This window comes from Akebia trifoliata, chromosome 3 (genome assembly GCF_017979445.1).
Source record: "Akebia trifoliata isolate Shusen 1 chromosome 3, ASM1797944v1, whole genome shotgun sequence".
Taxonomy (NCBI): domain Eukaryota; kingdom Viridiplantae; phylum Streptophyta; class Magnoliopsida; order Ranunculales; family Lardizabalaceae; genus Akebia; species Akebia trifoliata.
In genome coordinates, this window is record NC_141377.1 from 34,620,505 (window position 1) to 34,640,325 (window position 19,821).

Consider the following 19,821-nt stretch of genomic DNA (forward strand, 5'->3'; position numbering starts at 1 on the left):
CATCTAGAACTCAGTAAGGCCATAATGGCCTAGTGCTTATCCGGCCTCTAAATCCTAATTCCAATCTTTGCCCATCTAATGGCCGGGCCAGACGGCCCAGACCAAATAAAATTCACCTATGACCAGGCATGGCCTAATACAAAAATATTTGGGCCTATTTTCATATATGTTAAATATATTATAAATGAAATTATAATATAAGTTATTGGACCGATTGACAGGACTAGCTCCCAAACTCAAGCCCAACCTGAAACCCAGTCCACAAGGGTCCAAGCATGGCTGAACCACCATCGAGAGCCCTGGAAATCACCAAATTTGAAAAAAATTCAGGAAAATTTTAGGGAAAGGATGTGCCCAAAAAAATTCGAGGGAGGGACATATATAAAAAAATCAATGTTTTCTTTATAAAAAAAAAAAAAAAAGGCCCTCAAATGAAAAATCATCAATTATTCATAATAAATCACCAATTATTTTCAAAACGATCCAACTTTTCAGAGACTTTTTCCCCCGAATTTGTTCGAGAATGTGAGTTTTGTGACTATGAGCCAAATATCCACCAGTTGACCCAGTTGAATGTGTCACTTGATACTTTGAGGATGTTTGTATCTATTAAAACCTAGTCTAAATTACCCTAACATGAGGGAGAGAGTGTTATTGTATTTTATATCATATGTTCTAAATTTACTTATTTTTCTTTGTTGAATTTTCACCGTGCAAATTTCGTTGATTTTCAAATTCTTTCTAAAATATATTATAACCCTTTTTATCCATGGCAGGCTACTTGTAAGATGGATACTAAGAGTGGTTCACCATTCAATTGTTAGATATTAAAAAACTAGCTGTTACAACATATTTGATGTCTACAATAGAGTCAATTATAATCTTACATCGGGTCATTATACATGAATCACAGTAAACTTTCTTTGAGACATCATTGCCCTCACATCGCACATTTCATTGGCAAGGCTTATTTAGGATAAGTTTCACATTTTATCTTTCAAGAAAAAATTATGGGAAATACTGTATAATTTCATTGGGAAGCGATCGGAGGCCCTAAAGAGAACCAAACATTGTGCTAGACATTTTTCAAAGTAGGGGTTACAAGTTTCAGAATGGTCTAATTTTTTGTAAAGATGATCTCTATGATGAAGAGATCGTCCTCACCAAAAATCAGCTCATTCCGAAACTTCTATCCCTAGTTTACAAGTTGAAGAATCGTGGACCGTCCACTTTTTGTAAATCACTCTTGAGGGGGTTAGAAGTTTTAGAATGGACTATTTTTGGTGATAATGATTTCTACATTGAAGAGATCATCCTCACCAAAAATCAGCCCATTCTGAAACTTCTAACCCATACATTAAAAAAATGTTTGGTTCCTTTTAGGACCTCCAAACCCCACCCAATCTCATTAATGTAAATACCTTTTAATAATCAAATTTTTATGAAAATAAAAGAAAATGCATAAAAAAAAATAGTCATATCTTAAAAATTATATAATAAAGACATTGTCTCAACCAAATTAAAGTAGAGTCGAACCATTAGTTGACCAGTTTGAGATTGTTCATTATAAGATAGATTTTACAAGTAAAAATAAATAAATGTTCAAGTAGGATTTGAAGCTAAGAAAAAAGAAATGGAACAACAAATATTAACATAAGGATTAACTATTTATACAAATAATGATCATTAAAAAAGCCTTATGATATATTGACCATTTGGAAAGAGGGATTTTTGCTAAATTATTATAACACCCATCATTTTTCATATATTAGTATCTACCTTATTTATTTTAATGTTATTGTTAAATTATTATGACACCCACATAGTTTGCTAAATTGTTAAATTATAATAATAGTTTGCTAAATTATCATAACACTCATCATTTTTCATATATTAGTATCTACCTTATTTATTTTAATGTTATTGTTAATATCATATCATTGGAAAAAATAACACATTAATCTAATAACCAATTATTAGTTGGGATTTTAAAGGCATAGTAATGATTATTTTTTTTTTTTAAAAGGTATAGTAATGATTGCAGTATACTTAGAAGATCTACAACTAGATTTTCCCAACACAAAATAAAAATTTAAGAAGTAATAACAAATAAATTTGTATGGATATTTTTGCTAATTTCAATAAATGACTACAAAATAAATTGTTTTTAATACCCTAATCACTAGAGACATCAAACATTAGTAAAAATATCTAAAGGTGCATTAAATTTCAAATCATAGTAATAATTGAGGCTAATTTAGAAGATCTGCCTCTAGATTTTCTTACTAAATTTGCCCTAAGAGGCAATAATAAGAAGATTTTTATGAATATTTTGTTAGTTTCAAAAAATGAGTACATTTGTGAGAAAAGAGTTTATATACATCGTATTTGATCAATATCATTGAGTTCAGATAAAGAATAATATGCAAGTAAACTAAAATTGCTTCAATTCATTAAGAAAGATGGTAGGGCAAAACTTCCCTCAAAAGTAATCAAATTCATTGTAATAAATGATTTTATATGAACAAAGCATTATAAATATGTTAATACTATCATTTTGTTGTTAATATATTATTTCTCGTACAATAAAATCAACTTACTATTTTTATAATATAAAAAATTGTATTAATTGGTGGACAACTGACATCACTACAAGATCCAACAATCACCATTATTATAAAAAATAAAAATAAAAGTTAACAATACTTTTCATTGTGAGGGGTTGGCTCAATGGCAATTTCGGATCGATAAGCGGCTAATGCTCGCAAGTCGAGAGTTTGATATCTAGTATAAGCATTAATTCCTTAGGGGACACCCGTGAGGGCACACCCTCACTTACTTGGTGTGTGTGATGGGCGGGTGTTGCACGTTCCTCGAGACTAGTCTCGAGACAAGACCATGGTCTATGGACTGGGCAAAGCCCATATATGGGGCCTTGTCTGCTGTCTACAGGGATACTTGGTAATTAAAAAAAATGATACTTTTAATGTTATCATTTTTTTTTTTTGTAAATAAATTCTTTCATGGTAAAATTAATAATGTTAGGATATTATAGACGTCACTTTTCAATAGCATTTCATGCACTATTGAAGAACTCTCATCTACAAGTAGATATAGAAAATCCAACTGACACTATAGTAAGATTATTATATATTGACAAAAAATCCAAGGACACATTTTTATTAATTTAGTATATATATATATATATATATATATATATATATATATATATATATATATATATAAGGGATGGATCATGGGACATATGTAAAAACAATGTAATAATATAAAAAAATTCAAAATATGAGTTAGAGGTTTTGGATTGATCTGATTTTTTGTGAGGATGATAAGAAGATCATCCTCACAAAAAATCAGATCAATCCAAAACCTCTAACCCATATTTTGAACAACCATTGTTTTTACATATGTCCCTTGATCCGCCCCCATACATATATATATATATACATAAATATATGGGTCCCGTTCAGCACCAAACATTTTGGCCAACATTTTAGCCAACCATTTTTGTCCTACATGAGTTAGAAGTTTTGGAATAGGCTGATTTTTTGTGAGGATAATCTCTACGGTGAGAAAATCATCCTCACAAAAAATCAGCCCATTCCAAAACTTCTAGCCCCATGTTTTTAAGTTGAAAAATCGTGGACCGTCCATTTTTTGTAAATCATTTTTTATGGGGTTAGAAGTTTTGGAATGGGCTGATTTTTGGTGATGATGATGGAGATCATCATCACCAAAAATCAGCCCATTCCAAAACTTCTAACCCATGTTTTGAAAAATGTTTGGTGCTGAACATTTCCCTATAATATATATATATATATATATATATATATTATAAATCTGATCACTTTGTGTCTCTTAGTCTCTTATAACACAACAATTAGTGGATAAGTGGCATCACTTTTCAAATGTCTTTTGTGTAACCATCAAATAACAACTTAAATCTATGTATAAATATGAAATATATAATTACAATTATAATGAAATAATTTTATATTGTTGATGGTAATGGATATTATCATTTTTGCTATAAATATATTATCTTGCATTACAATCAACAAAATACTTTGTAATTACTATAAAAGAAATTAGTGAACAAATAGAATATCTTTCAACAACCTCTCATGTGGCCATCTATTTTGCCTAAAGGACATTTAGTATGTGGATTTTCACAAGGGAAATTTCACGTTACTCAAAATTTGGAGTCACTACAATTCATTAGATATGGGGGGATGATAATCATCTAAAATAGATTTTCTTTTGAAAATGTTATTTTCAAGAGAAATTGATTCCTATGGTCAAATCATAGAGATTCGAGTAAAGGAGATTTGATGAAAATATGGGAAAGGTTTTAGTCATCATACTCTCCTCATCATTCAGATGGTTATCTATTGAACTTGAACATCTGGGAAAATGATAGAATTTTGAAAGAAAAGTCAAGGTAGAGGTAAAATTAAAACTTCAACTTAGAACTCTACTCAATTTTAGATCTAGACTAAAAATGATCCCATTAGTGAGGGAAACCGATTAACAAGTCAAATTTTATTTTCTTAAAAAACGAATACAAATGCAACAGATCAATTTTGGGATGCAAAATGCTAAAAAAATCGTATTCTTTAACCTACTTGAAATAAAATTTTGGCAATATGGAATTTGGGCTATTGGGCATAAATCATCACAAACCTTTATCAAATCAAATTCTGCTTGAGGAGATTTTTATAGGTAGTAAGTAGACTTCATAATGGTTCTACAGAAAAAAGAACCAACCCAATTGAATATTTGATTTGAGAGATATAACCTTAGGAAGTTGTTTTCATCTTATTGTTGAGACTGGCACATGCAGCTTCCTTGGACTATAACTTTCAAATAACTTTAAAATTTGTTGAGCATTTTTGTGGAAAAGAAATTAACTTCAAGATGGTCGGTCATCTTTCAATTGAAATCATCCCAAATTATTTCTCATTTAGGATAATCATCTATTCTAAATAAACCAAAATTTCATAGGGAACAGGTCTCTTCACGATGTGTCAAAACATTCGACTACTATTAGACAGTTAATGATCATTGAGTCGTCATTTTTATCAAAGCCTTTCAACCAAACATATGATCTTCTAAGACATCTTTATACTTTCCACAACAACTATTACATCACATAGTTAACCGGTAAAGATAGAGAGAAAATTTTCAGATCTCAATTGTGATATTAATCCCTTATACATCCTATATTACATAAGAGTTTAATATCGCAACCATTCATCCTAAAATAATATGTCACTCTAGACATAATATGACAGACTATCCTTTTAGGTTTTTATAAGTTCTTTTACGAATCCCAAAATACTTATATATATATAAGTATACGAGTGTGTGAAATAGATATTCAATTTTCTACTATACAATGACTTAACCGGTAAAAATAAATAATAAACACCGCATCACGATAACAAAATCATAAATAAACATGCAACAATCGCCTCATGCTAACAGAAAGTAAATATTAACCTTTGGATACCTACTCACCAACACACACATCCAAAGAGAGTGCACACTCTCATTTATGAAATATAAAATAATCTCATTTATCTCTCATCTCTTTCTTTAATTTTGATTTAGATTAACCAAAAGATGTGATGCGTACCCTCTTCTACATCCTGTAGATTGGACTTCTACTCGATCAAAAGGTAGTAGGGGTTGAAACTTCATTTCAAAAACTTTATTTTTCTCTTAAAGTCCAACACACACCTAACACCCACCACAAAAAACTCTCATTTTGAGATTAAGGGTAATTGGGCCCTCTTCATCTATGAGAGTGGGCCCATAACCAACAAATCCCATACGTTCCAAAATGTGTTTTCTTAAGGCAAAACATAATTAGGCTCCTCTCTCTTAATGAGTAGATCCTCATGATCTAAACAAACAATAAATTCCGTTATGTTTGAAAATATAAAATTATATTTTTTCAGAAATTATCATGTTTCAAGGTAACCACTTAAGGTGGAGAGAGAAAGGAGCTTAACACCTTCCTCGCAGTCTAATCGAATCTCTTACCTAGATTTTAGGTAGATCGTTGCCAAATATGTACAAGAGTTACTATAAAAAAATGAATTAAAAAAAAAACTAATTTTCGGGTGGCTATTCATACCCATTTTTGAAAAAAATAATGGTGGTGACTCCAATCCATATAATGTCGATCATTCAAACTCAAAAATCGTAAAGCTACAATTTCAATTTCAATTTATTTCAAGTTATTCTCAAATAGTTTTAATGTCTTTTCTTCTCAAATTCAATTTTACCATTCACCAATGAGGTCTGGATAGTAATTTACTATTTTTTGCCTATTGTCAATCAAGATCATCAAGAGTTAGAATAGTAAATTAGTCTCAAAATTTCTAGAGAAATCTTCGGAGAATAAGAAGGTAGCTCAAGATTCCTAGATAAATATTTAAAATCGTTAATTTAATATTTTACAATAAAATCAATCCAACACTTTGTAATTACTATAATAATTAGTGACAAGTTAAATCACTTATTGGTAATAATTAATACATTCACTGATGAAGAATTTAAAGTTACAATAAAAATGATTTTAAAATAAGAAAAAAATTGGCAATATATTTTACAAATCATTTTAGTTATTAATATATTTTATTGTAGTAAAATTAGTAAGTTATACTAATTAATGTACTTAACCACCAAGGGGGTGGTTGAATGGTACCAACTTGGGACCAAGGAATTTGCTTTTTCTATGGTCTCAAGTTTGAATCCCACTACCCTTAAAAAAAACCTTAGCGGCCATGCACCGCTCCACGTAGTGGGGTATAGCCTGAGTGCGGGGCGTAGGGACTAGTTTGGTGCGCGCAAGCTGGCCCAGATACCCTTCGTTATAATAATTAAAAAAAAAAAAAAAAAACAACTAATTAATGTACTTTCACCTTTTATGCAGTCCTGGAAAAGAATTAAAATATGCATGCAAATAGAAAATATTAAAATCTTATTCAGTAAAGCAATTTTATAATAGTAAAAAATTTAATGACACTTTAATATTATTATTTCTTATTATGGATGATTTATTTAAGACATACACCATCATTTTTCTAATATCATTAATCTTTAATGAATCTAATAGAAATGCATGATAATTTGTAGGCACTTTTCAACGTTCTAAACCCAATAATTTATAGAAAAACAAACAAAAAAGATTTCTAATCCTACATATATATATATTGTTTTGAAATCAAGAAAATAAAGTTCCAAAATTAGAATATTATAATTCTTGAATAGGCATGTGTTTCAAACACTATGGGCAATCATAATTTAATGCTACTAATGAATTAATCTTATTACAAAATCAATAAACTTGTAAGTCTTTTTCAATTTTCTTAACCCAATACTTTGAGAAAAACTAACAAAAAATATTTCTAATTTTAAAAATGAGTCTTTGTAACGAAATAAAAAAAAGTTTCCGAATTAGAATACTATCGTTATAATTGTCTACTACGCAGGTATCACTAATCATTTGATATATTTTTTATATTTAAAAAGAATCTATAATTTTGATTTATTTTGAGGATTTTAAATCTGGTCAAATTAAGAAACTCAAAAAAGTATGATAGGGATTCAAAAACTAGTAATGTCTTAGGGTAAATTTGAGACTTTGATTGTGGACCTTAGATTTCGAGTGGATGATTATCTTAAAAGATCTTGTGCTTCTAAAGTGTTTTCGAATGATTTGATTGTTTAAAGTGAAGGTAGTAAATGTGGTCCAAAATTTTAGGAAAATGAGATTAGGGTTTGGGTGTGTTGCGGTTGTAGGCATGGCTGATTGACCAAGGTGGCTTAGTCGATCAACCAAGACAAGTCCGATGGGTATTTTAAATATGGCCCTAAAAGCACTTTTATTTATTTATTTATAAATATTCCTACATGCTATAAGTTGCAAACCTAACCCTTAAATTCATGGGTTTTTTGTGATTCCATTGACCCATTTTTAGGTTTAATTTTCAAAACTTTTTTGCTGGCCCCACACTTTGAAGTGAATGTATAATTTTCATCTATTTTTAATGAATTATACCAAATAAGAATTAATGAACAAAAATCATACTAATGCAAAGTGGTATCTCTTTGCATCAATGTCATCTTTTAGCACCTCTCTAACAATTCTAACGTTTGTACATTTTCCCTTTTGCTTTTTTCTCCATCATTAAAGATTTTAAAAAATTTGTTTGCTCGAGTCCTTATTTATGCCATTTATCCTTTAAAGCGTTGCCACCGTATTACATTGTAACCTTTTCTTTAAGATTAATGGTGGAGTGACCTCAGTGGGGGACATCTTGAGGTGGTGGCGTGCGCATGTCCGTAGATGTGTTTTCAGCCGCATCTATGGGCATGTGCACGTCTCCACATTAAGGTGTCCCCAGTTGGAGGACTCTTTTTTTAAACCATTGTTGTCTCTTAGGGCCCCATGGATGTCCATGGTGTCTTTTAGGAGACAATATGTGTTTATGTGCACATATTTATCTATATAAATAAAAAATTATGGATTCAAATGAAAAAGCAACATAAGCATTTGCAATATTAATTTATCTTTTTAAGAATTCTACCAATGTGATTTTGTTGATATAGTCGTCATCTTGTGAGCTTGAGACTTGGAGTGCTACATTCTAAAGATTGAAACTATTGAATCCTCGAGGCCTAAATATTGTGTCTTGCTATTATCGTTCATATTGATTTGAGATTGATCTCTCTCTAATTTTGTTATTTATTATTGTAAGTTGGTCTAAAACATTATTTTATTTTCTCTTAAACCAATTGTTTTCTAATAGTAAGGGTAAATTTGAATGTGCATAAAAATGTGATTTTTAGGTGTTCGATTACATGTTTTCCTTAGCCCCCAAGGGGTTGGCTCAATGGTAAAACTATCAATAGGGTTTTCTCCTTCCATGCAATCAAATGCACCCTATGAACAATGGAATTCATTTTCCATAAAAAAAATTATTGAGGAGTTCGTACCCCTATCAAACAAACAGTAAAACTATCGACATGATTTTCTCTAGGACTGTAACCTGGGCGGGTTGGAGGGGAAACCCAGGCTCAACCCAAGCTTGATCTTCCAAAATCGGGTTGAGCTCGGGTTTGCCCCAATCAGGTAATTTGGACAGGTTGACTCGTGGAATATCCTTAATTTCCTTTATCTTAAAAACAAATACAACATGAAAAATAAAACCACTAGTAAATAACATCACATGCAACCTCCAAATCCTTTATTGAGAGAATATTTAGAGAAATCATACTTAATAAAGGCCAACATTAATAATATCCAATTGTCCACATGCCATAATAATAAGATGGAATAAAGAAGTAAACAAATATATATATATATATATATATATATATATATATATATATATATATATATATATATATATATATATAAATTATTATAAAATTATTTGTATGTTATTATATAGGCATCGGGTTTGGGTTGCTCGATCCCTCAACTTGAGCTCAACCCAAATTAAGGTCGGGGGTTGAGATGTTCTAACCCAGCCCGCCTAGGTTGCAGGCCTAGTTTTCTCCTTCCATGCAATCAAACGCACCCTAAGTACAATGGAATTCATTTTTCCATCAAAATTTTCCCAAGGAATTCGTACCCTAACAAACAGACCCTATGTGTCATCAGGGATTAGACAACCATGTCAAAAGTTAGATTATAGCCATTTCAAAATGTCATGTGGAACACTTTCTAGGCCCATTGACCACAACTATATTTTGCTTACATTTCGGTTGGTCGACATACCAAAAACCAGTTTACTTGGTAACCAGGCCCACAGATGATTTCAGGTCATGAATCAATGTGTTTTTTTTTCTTTTGAGTCGTGCTGGAGTGATCTCAAGATTGGACCTCATATTGCACATCTTGACGTGAAAGTGGATAGGAATCATATATGCTTTTTCACTAGTATCTCGAAGAAAAACATCTATGATTCCCGTACACTTTCACATCAGGGTGTGCCGTATGAAGTCCAATCTTGAGGTCACTTCAGCATTATTATTGTTTTTTTTTAATACTTGAATCAACATCTAGAACTCAGTAAGGCCATAATGGCCTAGTGCTTATCCGGCCTCTAAATCCTAAATCCAATCTTCGCCCATCTAATGGCCGGGCCAGACGGCCCAGACCAAATAAAATTCACCTATGACCAGGCATGGCCTAATACAAAAATATTTGGGCCTATATTTCATATATGTTAAATATATTATAAATGAAATTATAATATGAGTTATTGGACCGATTGACAGGACTAGCTCCCAAACTCAAGCCCAACCTGAAACCCAGTCCACAAGGGTCCAAGCATGGCTGAACCACCATTGAGAGCCCTGGAAATCACCAAATTTGAAAAAAATTCAGGAAAATTTTAGGGAAAGGATGTGTCCAAAAAAATTCGATGGAGGGACATATATAAAAAAATCAATGTTTTCTTTAAAAAAAAAAAAAAAAAAGGCCCTCAAATGAAAAATCATCAATTATTCATAATAAATCACCAATTATTTTCAAAACGATCCAACTTTTCAGAGACTTTTTCCCCCGAATTTGCCCGAGAATGTGAGTTTTGTGACTATGAGCCAAATATCCACCAGTTGACCCAGTTGAATGTGTCACTTGATACTTTGAGGATGTTTGTATCTATTAAAACCTAAGTTGTCAAATTCACTAATCCTTTATCCAACCATGAACTTTTGTAAAGCAAATTGGTTCGCGGTATGATTTGCTACGGGTTCATAGAATACAAAGAAGCACTTATAAACAAATCCACCAAACTCAATCCCTACGGTTTGAAGAATTCTTTTCATCGGGTTTGGTGAACCAAAATGTGTAGGTTTATATTTTCTTGGGAAAATTTGATTACACATATATGAAATTCTTATTATAGATACTTTCTATAGTATCTTCGTGATTTCATTCTCCAAAAGAGAAGTCTTCAATCTCACACTAACTTTAGCTTCTAGACATCATAGGGGATGAGTATATTTGTTTCTTTTACCTTTCGTGGCTGTGTGTTTAAATAAGGAGTCATGATAATCTGACACTCTCTTCACAAAACCTTACAAAATCATAAATATCTGTCTTTGTATATCTCAATGTAATGGATCTACGGTTCTATGAAGGGAACGTACAAAAAAGAGCGTCAAATTATCACGATACTTAAATCAGTGCTATCAGCTCTAGAAGATAAGTGGGTCATTCATTAGATGGATGGTCCATATTGGACGCGTTGGCCATTCTCTTGTCCAATTATATTAGTCAAGCACAAAACATGGGTCGGATCCAGATAGACTGAGATCCTTTTACGACCCATTTTAACGCCTCATGATCAATGCACAATTGCAAATTCGAATCTGACCAGACATGTAAATAGCATATTGGGTTGGAAGTATTCATCACTAAAGCCCATTTTTAACTAAACCACACGTTAAAAAACCGATCCAATCCGATCTGATCTAAAACCCATATTAAATTTCTATCACTCAACCCAGGGAATGACAAATCTAGGGGTTAAGTTTTATGATATTAGATTTAGACCCATCTCGGATCCAAACTGAAATGGAATCTCATACACACACATACAAAAGCATATGGTGACAAAAGAAAAATGCAAATTCATGAACAAAGCATAAACATAAATAAGTCATAAGTAACAAACCCCTAATTAATTAACTTCAACAACATCGACTAAATGTTCTGTCAAAAGATATGAGATGAGAGTAATTAAGTCATGTTCTAAAGTAACAATAAGTCTAGTTATTACAACCACAATCTTAGGATTATACATATAGAAGTATCAAGGTTCTTCTCAATTCAAGTAAAAAGGCTCTCAACAAAGAGAGGAGAGAGAGAGAGAGGAGAGAGAGAGAGAGAGTGACTGACTGACTGACCTATAGAATATGATGATGTGATGATGATGACCACCTTGGTCCTAACCATGGTTGGAGAGTTAGAGGAGATGAACCCAAGAGACCCAAAATATCTCCCAAGGGTTACCTCCATGGATTGATTGGAAACCACTAGAGATGAGAAGAGAGAGAGAGAGAGAGAGAGGGAGAAAGAAAAAAAGAAGGGAAAATTTCCTACAAGTGAGTTGAGCTCCAAAGCCATTAATGGAGTTGATCTACCAATGTTGGTAACAGGAGGTGAAAAGCCAAATGTGAAAAACAAACATTAGCCCCTCCTCTAATTCTACCTAAATCATGCTAAAACTCCCATAGTTTTAGCCATGATGAATGTACAAAACTATAAGAAAAAAAGAGTGAGATTTCCTTCCCTTTCCCCAAGGGAATGTGTGTGTGTGTGGTTGGTTACACAGATTATATGAGAGTTAACTGAGGTTGGTAAAACTTTTAAGACACATGGGTCACAAAGTTTTGGTCATGATTTAAAACACCTAACTCTAGGGTTTATGTTAACAACAAAAAACTAGGGCATCCCATGCCCTTAGTTTGATAAACACACCTAAATCTAGGGTTGATGTTAACACAAAAAACTAGGGCATCCCATGCCCTTAGTTCTTAGTTTTGCTAAACACACTTCTCTACATTTAGAGGTGGTTAGCTAAAAGTTGGAGAACTTGCCATTTGTGTTGTTGAATTTACATTTGTGCAAGTTCAAAGTTAGTGGGTTGTTTTGTTTAGCCTTTCCAAGGCTAATGTTAGAGGGGGTTACTTACCAACTTAGCTAAACAGATAGCTAAAGTTGGTGATTGGGTTCTTTTCAAGGACCCACACAAACTTGATTGATGCTGATTTAGCCCATCTTGAGCTAACATGCAAGGGGAAGAAACCCCATTTCATATGACATGCACTAGAGAGATTGGAGGGGCTCTCCTCCAAATATAGAGGTGATTTTAGTCCCTATGGGGGACTATTTTGGGTGGGAAGAAGATCCCTAAGATCCTTTCCACACTTGGCCTCATGTGTCATAGAGAGAGAAAGAGAGGAGGGGGAGAGAGAGAGAGAGAGTGAGAGGAAAGTAGAGTGAGGAGAGAGGATGAACCATGGTTAAGCCGAAGGTTGTTCAGATGCAGTTGATGGGGTGATATGTGGGATGAGTCTGAAGGGATGAGGTGTTGGCGCATGAAGAGTTGGAGATGTGAGAGCCATTGTCACGCCTGTTGTAGAGTAAAACACACTGTTATAGGTATTAGTACCACTTGAGAAGGTTAGCTTTAGCCATAAATAAAACAAAAATAAAAATAAAAATAAAAATGGCTAGATCTTGTGATTATTTATTAACAATTGAATATGATGCATTGTAATAAGATGTATATTAAGCACTAGATCACATCGTAAGTGAGATCTTGAGAACATGATCTGGTGTATCAGTATACAACTTATTAGGCTATTGGAGTAATTTTATCTAATTTCAGGTCCATTTTTCCCTCCTTGGCATACTCTCGCGACCACTGATCCATGAACGATTGGCCTTGATTGGTAATTTCTATACATTAGATTTAAGATATTTACTTAGGAGTCTTATGAGTAGGCAGATTTTTGTTTGTTTGTCCACCAAAGGGTTAAGTAAGGGTGTCAATGACTTCCCAATTACCCAATTACATAATGTGTTTGAAAAACAATTAGTCAATTTTGTATCTATCTGCATGGATCCAATTATATTATGATTTGGTTATGAATAATCATCTTAGGAGTCCACTAACCCGAAGGAGATCCAATAGTGGATTTCTTTTACTCGTAACATTTTATGAGAGTCGTGAGTTTTTTATGCCCCTCTAACACACACCCTCATACGCTCCCTGATGTGGCATGGGTAAGAATCATAGATTTTTCCCTCATAATATACAACTGCACATCCCCATAAATATGTGTAGTTGTGTTTTCCGATAAAAATAATCTATGGTTCTAGTCCATACCACGTCAGGGGCGTGTATAGAGTGGGCATCAAAAAATCATTATTCTTTTTATAAAGAAGTAGGAGCACTGTACTTTCGCTAAAATAATAATCTAAAACTAATATGATTGTGTTTTTGTTTGTTTTTTTATTTTTACTTTCTCTTCATTCAAACATCATATTATATTTTTCTTCTAAATCTCAACAACAAACTAAAACAATGGATCATAATTTCTTAGGTTGTTTGTTAATATCAACAATCAAGTGAGGAATTATATGTTAATTTTTTTTTTTTTTTTCATTCAAAAATAATTATCCTGAAAATGTAGATAATCCATGTAGGACCAATAACCCTTAATAATTAAGGAAAGTTTCTTAATTACTCTTTTTTTTTAATTATTAAATAATTATATTAAAACTTAGATGATTTACTTTATAAAAAAAAAAAAAAATTAATTTAAATTTAGAAAGAACATGACAAACCTGCTTGCGTGGGTGGAGTGGGAGCAAGAGACATGGGCCCACCATAATGCTGTGGAAAGCCGCCAGTTGAGTACTGAAAGAGGTGGTGAGGGTATTGGACACTGTAGCCCTGCCCGGCCTGATATGGGGCTGCAGCTGCTGCTGCACCTCCTCCATTGCCCTGCCCGAACTGGAGATACGGGTAGAAAGCAGCTGTTGTTCCTGCGACCATCCCACCTGCACCTGTTGTAGTTCCTGTTCCGTACATGGGATATTGTGTGGCTGCCCCTCCTCCATACACATTATAATAGCTCTGTAACACCCCCCCAAAAATATATAAAAGTTTAATTTTTGTAGGCCCACATGAACCGACGGCTATTATTTTTTCAAAAAAGAAACAAGACTTCCTAGGGATCCGTCTTTTTGTGTATTATTAGAGAATAACTTCTCATCTGAGCCGTTCCTAGGAAACCATTTTCCATTGAGAAAGGAATATTCCAAAAACTACCATTTATGCCTACTATTATCTACTTATTATTTTTTTTAAATAATAAATCCAATGCACTTTCAAGTTACCAAAAATATGGCAATTTGAGATAATTTTATAAATTTTTATTGGATAATTAAGTAATATATTTTTTTTTTAAGAGACTTGGCCTCCAAAAATGGTTGAGACGAGAAGAGAAATATGGATTTTCCTAGAGATTAGCCCATATTCTTTAGGGATCCATTTTGGAGGTAGGATTGCCATTACTCAAGGTGCATTGCTCAGTAAAAGGAAAAAAAAAATGCTACAATTATTTCTTAAATATATTTTTTACAAAACATATAGAAGAAAAAAAAATTTGTTTATAAAATTGAATGGTGACCCTTAATTTTAATTTTTATTATTATTTTATTTTTTTAAGTTTAAAAAAGCTGACTTTTTTTTTGTTTTTTGGGTAAAGTTATATGAAAAATATCCTCTCTCTCTCTGTCAGACTAATTCGTGATATTCCCCGAGATCTAAAAATTCGTGAAAAGTAAATCCATCCGACAATTCGCGAATTATTAAAAAAATTGACGAATTACAAAAAGCAAAAGGGAGAAGGAATCTGTACAAACCGTAGGATAAGTGTAATCTGGCGAGTATGGAGAGTACCTGAAATTTGTAAGAAAAGGTGGTACAACGTTGGAAAGAATTAGAATATAGAACCTTATTATGTAACAAAGAACAATAGAATTATAGCTAGCAGTTGATCATACATGGAAAGTGAATGTTCATGCCCATATATGCATGTCCATGTGCATGCATAAACAAGATAGCATTCATATGGCACATGACATTACATGCATACGTACAAAATGTCATCGTTTAGCCATAATGTGACTCAAAGCTTCCACATGCATGCATCCATATAAAGTAACATATACATGAGTTTCTTGAGAGAGAGAGAGAGAGAGAGAGGTAATGTTATAGGTATGGGCATGTAACATAGATGTTCATCCAAGAGAGAGAGAGAGAGAAAATGATGATGATGATGGTGATGGTGATGTATCATGGATGCACATGCATACATAACATACATCATGACATTACTTTTAGGAGGGAATGTGTATGAACTGGCAATGCACGTGCTGCTTCCTATATATATGTATATAAATATGACTTAAAGCTTACCCATATACATTGTAAGGAATTCCTTGTTGGATGGCATAATGAGGGAAGGTTGGTGCAGAAGGAAAAGCTGTTCCCACCCCACCTTGAAGGCCTGTGTGAAAAGAGTTCATTCCTCTATAGTTCCTGCCCCCTCCTGTTCAAAGAGAATCAACCTTATCAACATATATAACCCACTTAAAGTAATTTTATTGAAAATAAATAAATACTTCTTCAACACTTCCCTTCAAAGAAAATATTCCTTCTCTCACAACTAACAAGTAGTTGGCATAACTAACATTCACTTTGTTTTGTTAGTTCTTCCATCTAATCTTCAAAAGAGAGAAGTAGTAGTAGTAGTAGTAGAAGAAGAAGAAGAAGAAGCTATTGATGAAGAAATTAATGATAAAAAAGAATAAGCTTTTCTCTCAAACAAGCCAAGTTTATGATCAATCAACCACATTTCATTTTTCTTTATCTTAAAAAGATAAAATAAAATTTCACAATAATTTATGTAATTATTTTGATGATATATTAATATTAATCAAAGAAAAGATACCAAAAATATTTACTCTTTTGCATTAAAATGAAGAATTTTCTTAGGGGAACCGAAATATTAAGACTGGTAATTAATAATGTTACTATGGATACATAAAATGGTGAAGGACCCAATCTTAATGTACCCAAATTGTTAAATACTTGCTTACTGATTCCTCCGATGTCATAAAACAAATACAATTCTCATGAAATAATGACAAAAAAATCATAAATAGTTTAGCTAAATCTAATATTTCTTGGGATCACAATATGATTTTTATCAAATGAATGGTTTCATTTGCAAATTAATAAATAAAATAAAATCCTAATAAAATATTAAAATTAAAAGTAAAAGAAAAAAAAGATATTTAGTAGTAGATTATAATATAGAAAAAGAGAAGAAATTAATAAGGATATTTATGAAAAATTAAAAAGTAAAAAAAGAATTAAAGCTATACCATGTTTTGGAGTTGAGGGTCTAGATCTTTGAACACCCAAAGAAGCAAGATTGCAATTAGCCCTCCTCCCATCAATCACAGGAGCAGCATCCACACAAGCTCTCATGGCTGATTCGGGTTCGCGAAAAGTTACCTAAAAATTAAACAAAAATTAATCTCAAATTCTAAATAAATATAACCATAATATATAAGAAATTAATGAAAAATATAAAGTAGATCCTTTTTCTTCTTTTTGGATCTTGATTCTTTCCTCTTTTTCTTTTTTTGTGTGTTTTAAATAATCCCACATCTAGATCCTTGAAATACTTGATCAATATCTCCACAATTTCCATTAAATAAAAAAAAGGAAAAAGAAAATACAACCATTGAAATAAGATCCATTAATCCACCAACATAAGGAGGAGATAAAATATATATAATTAAGAAGAAAAAAAAAACTTACAAATCCATAGCCTTTGGATCTTCCAGTGTTCTTATCAGTGATGACAACAGCCTCCAAAATCTCACCAAATTTTTCAAAATATTTTCTCATAGTCTCCCTTTGTGTCTCCCAAGCTAAACCTCCAACAAACACTTTAGTGTAAGTTGTGTCTCCAAACTGGCCTGCTAAATTAGCTGGAGTCATGATCTCTTCTCTACAATTCTTCTCCTCTCCTCCTCTTCTTTGATCCTCTTTTTATTACCAAAGTTAGCAAAAACTTTGAGTTACAAAAAAAAAAAAAAAAAAAAAGAACCTAGGCACAACAGATCTATAGATGAAGAACCCAACCAGATCTAGTGGAGATCTTCTCTAAATTTAGAGGTGAATCTGGTCAGGTATAGAGGAGGAGAGACTATTCAAGATCAGCCAATTAGGTTAGACTTAGAGTGGATGAAAGGAGGGAAAGATGGAGAGAGAGAGAGAGAGAGAGAGAGAGGGAAATAAAAGCATAAGGTGGGAAAGGGAAAGACCCACAAATTATACAGACATCTATTATATACTTCTCCCACTTTCCTCCTACATTATTATTATCATAGTTGTCATCTGGTCCGACCGTATAATATTGTGTAAGCATGAAAAGACAAAGTTGACCTCCGTTTTCAACTGATATTACGTACTTACCCTACAAATCACTGAGTATCTTCATGTATGGCAAAAACGGAACGGAGAATTTCAAATTTCCATTACGGGGAAAGTCAACAGTCAACCTTCGTAGTAAGTTTTTTTTTTTTTTTATATTATTTATTTTTCTTGTCTTATTATTTTTATAAAATGCAATTTTGTCTGTAAGTGTTGTACGTGATACATGCCAATCCCTCCCATGGGGCATACTTTCTCCCAACCCTTCCTATCTCTGATTATAGACATAGTGGGATTAAGGTGATAAAAACTATCAAAATAATAAAATTAGAGGGGATATTATTAAAAATATTTAAAATTAAAAAGGATAAAAAAGAGGATAAGAGATGAAAAATAATAAACTTAAAAGAATATTATTGAAAAATGGAGGGGGAGGAGAGTAAAAAATAATAAAGTTAAAATAGTGAAAAAAGAAAATAATAAAATAGGATTCACAAAAAAGATGGATGAGACGTTTATTCCCATAATTATAGCAAAGGTGGGACTTATAGTTGTGTTTTAGTATATGAAAAATACTGAAGTAATATTGAAATTGACATCGTTTCAGATGTTGCTGATGTGGATGTGTCTATATAATTGAAGATGCTTTTCATTGATACGAGTTAGAAGTATCTATGGTTCTGTGCAAACCAATGCCCCCAAACGATGTCAATTTCAATGTTACTTGACTTTTATTATATTGATGATAAAGTGACTTTAAATAATATTGAGAGTGTAATTGATTGTGCAAAAATCACACACATTGTTTCTCAAGATACGAGTTGTAGGAAAATCAATTGTTCTAATGTTAGTTCAAATCATTGTAGCAAGGCTTTTAATTATATTATCTTCATATGAACAATTTTATTAAAATGTTTATAATAATTTATGGTTATGCTTTGGACATGGTAATAGTTTTTAATCTCAAATTTTCATTTTGCTTTGCTCACGGATGATATCAAGAGGATTAGCCAATATTTAAGCTTATCTCGAATGAGATTGAAGTTTTTACCTTGCATTTTAAATAAAAAGCACAAAAAAAAACAAAAAAGACAAGTAAATCTCTTAGGCATTTTGCAATGAATGGCGAATCATCTCTATCTCAAATGATTTTTTAGATTAAATCAAATGCCAAAGGGGTTGATGTGTACCCAATCATCTGATGTATCCAAAATCGATTAGCTGATTTTGGGTCTACTATTACAAATCTGATTATTTGTCGGTTTGAGCCTTCGTGATCAATTAAGAGACCAGATAGATTGTTTATTTTACTTGTAACTTATTTAGAAGAAAATTGTTAAATATAATTAAATGTTAGTCAATGAGGTAGTTAGTAGTAAATCTTCTTCACTAATATCAGAATCTTAAGAGACTGCAGATGTTCTACTTTTACTTTCTTTTGACACAAATGTCCATTTATTTTTTTTATTTCCTTCTCAATCTCCACTAATAAACAAATACTAATTATCCCTATCTTCTAAGGTTTTCTTTTCAAAAGTTATTATTTGAATAATTCATTGTTGCTATCAACTATTAGGTGAAGAATTACATGTTATTTTTTGAATAATTTTTGAATTAAAAAATTGTTGTTTATCCCATTGAAAATCCAATAAGTTAATATCCGATGATTTTATTTATTTATTTATTTATTTATTTTTATTTATCAAGTAAAGAAATTAATCAATCGGGAAATTAACAAATACCCAAGTTC

At 32.0% G+C, this 19,821-nt stretch overlaps 1 protein-coding gene across 2 annotated transcripts; it reads right to left on the reverse strand.

Annotated features, from left to right (window-relative positions):
* Positions 1-11,708: 11,708 nt before the first annotated feature.
* Positions 11,709-17,947, reverse strand: LOC147406556 (RNA-binding (RRM/RBD/RNP motifs) family protein). 2 transcript variants are annotated; one of them, XM_086434647.1, is made up of 6 exons: positions 17,454-17,947; positions 17,012-17,144; positions 16,041-16,173; positions 15,485-15,521; positions 14,402-14,693; positions 11,709-13,181 (listed from the first exon to the last, which is right to left on the reverse strand). In XM_086434647.1, exons 1-6 carry the CDS (start codon positions 17,634-17,636, stop codon positions 13,072-13,074), a joined length of 888 nt encoding a protein of 295 aa, XP_086290773.1. In that variant the 5' UTR covers positions 17,637-17,947; the 3' UTR covers positions 11,709-13,071. The 2 variants fall into 2 exon arrangements, with proteins under 2 accessions (XP_086290773.1, XP_086290774.1); XM_086434648.1 differs by having other exon boundaries at positions 11,709-13,201; positions 17,454-17,946.
* Positions 17,948-19,821: the final 1,874 nt, after the last annotated feature.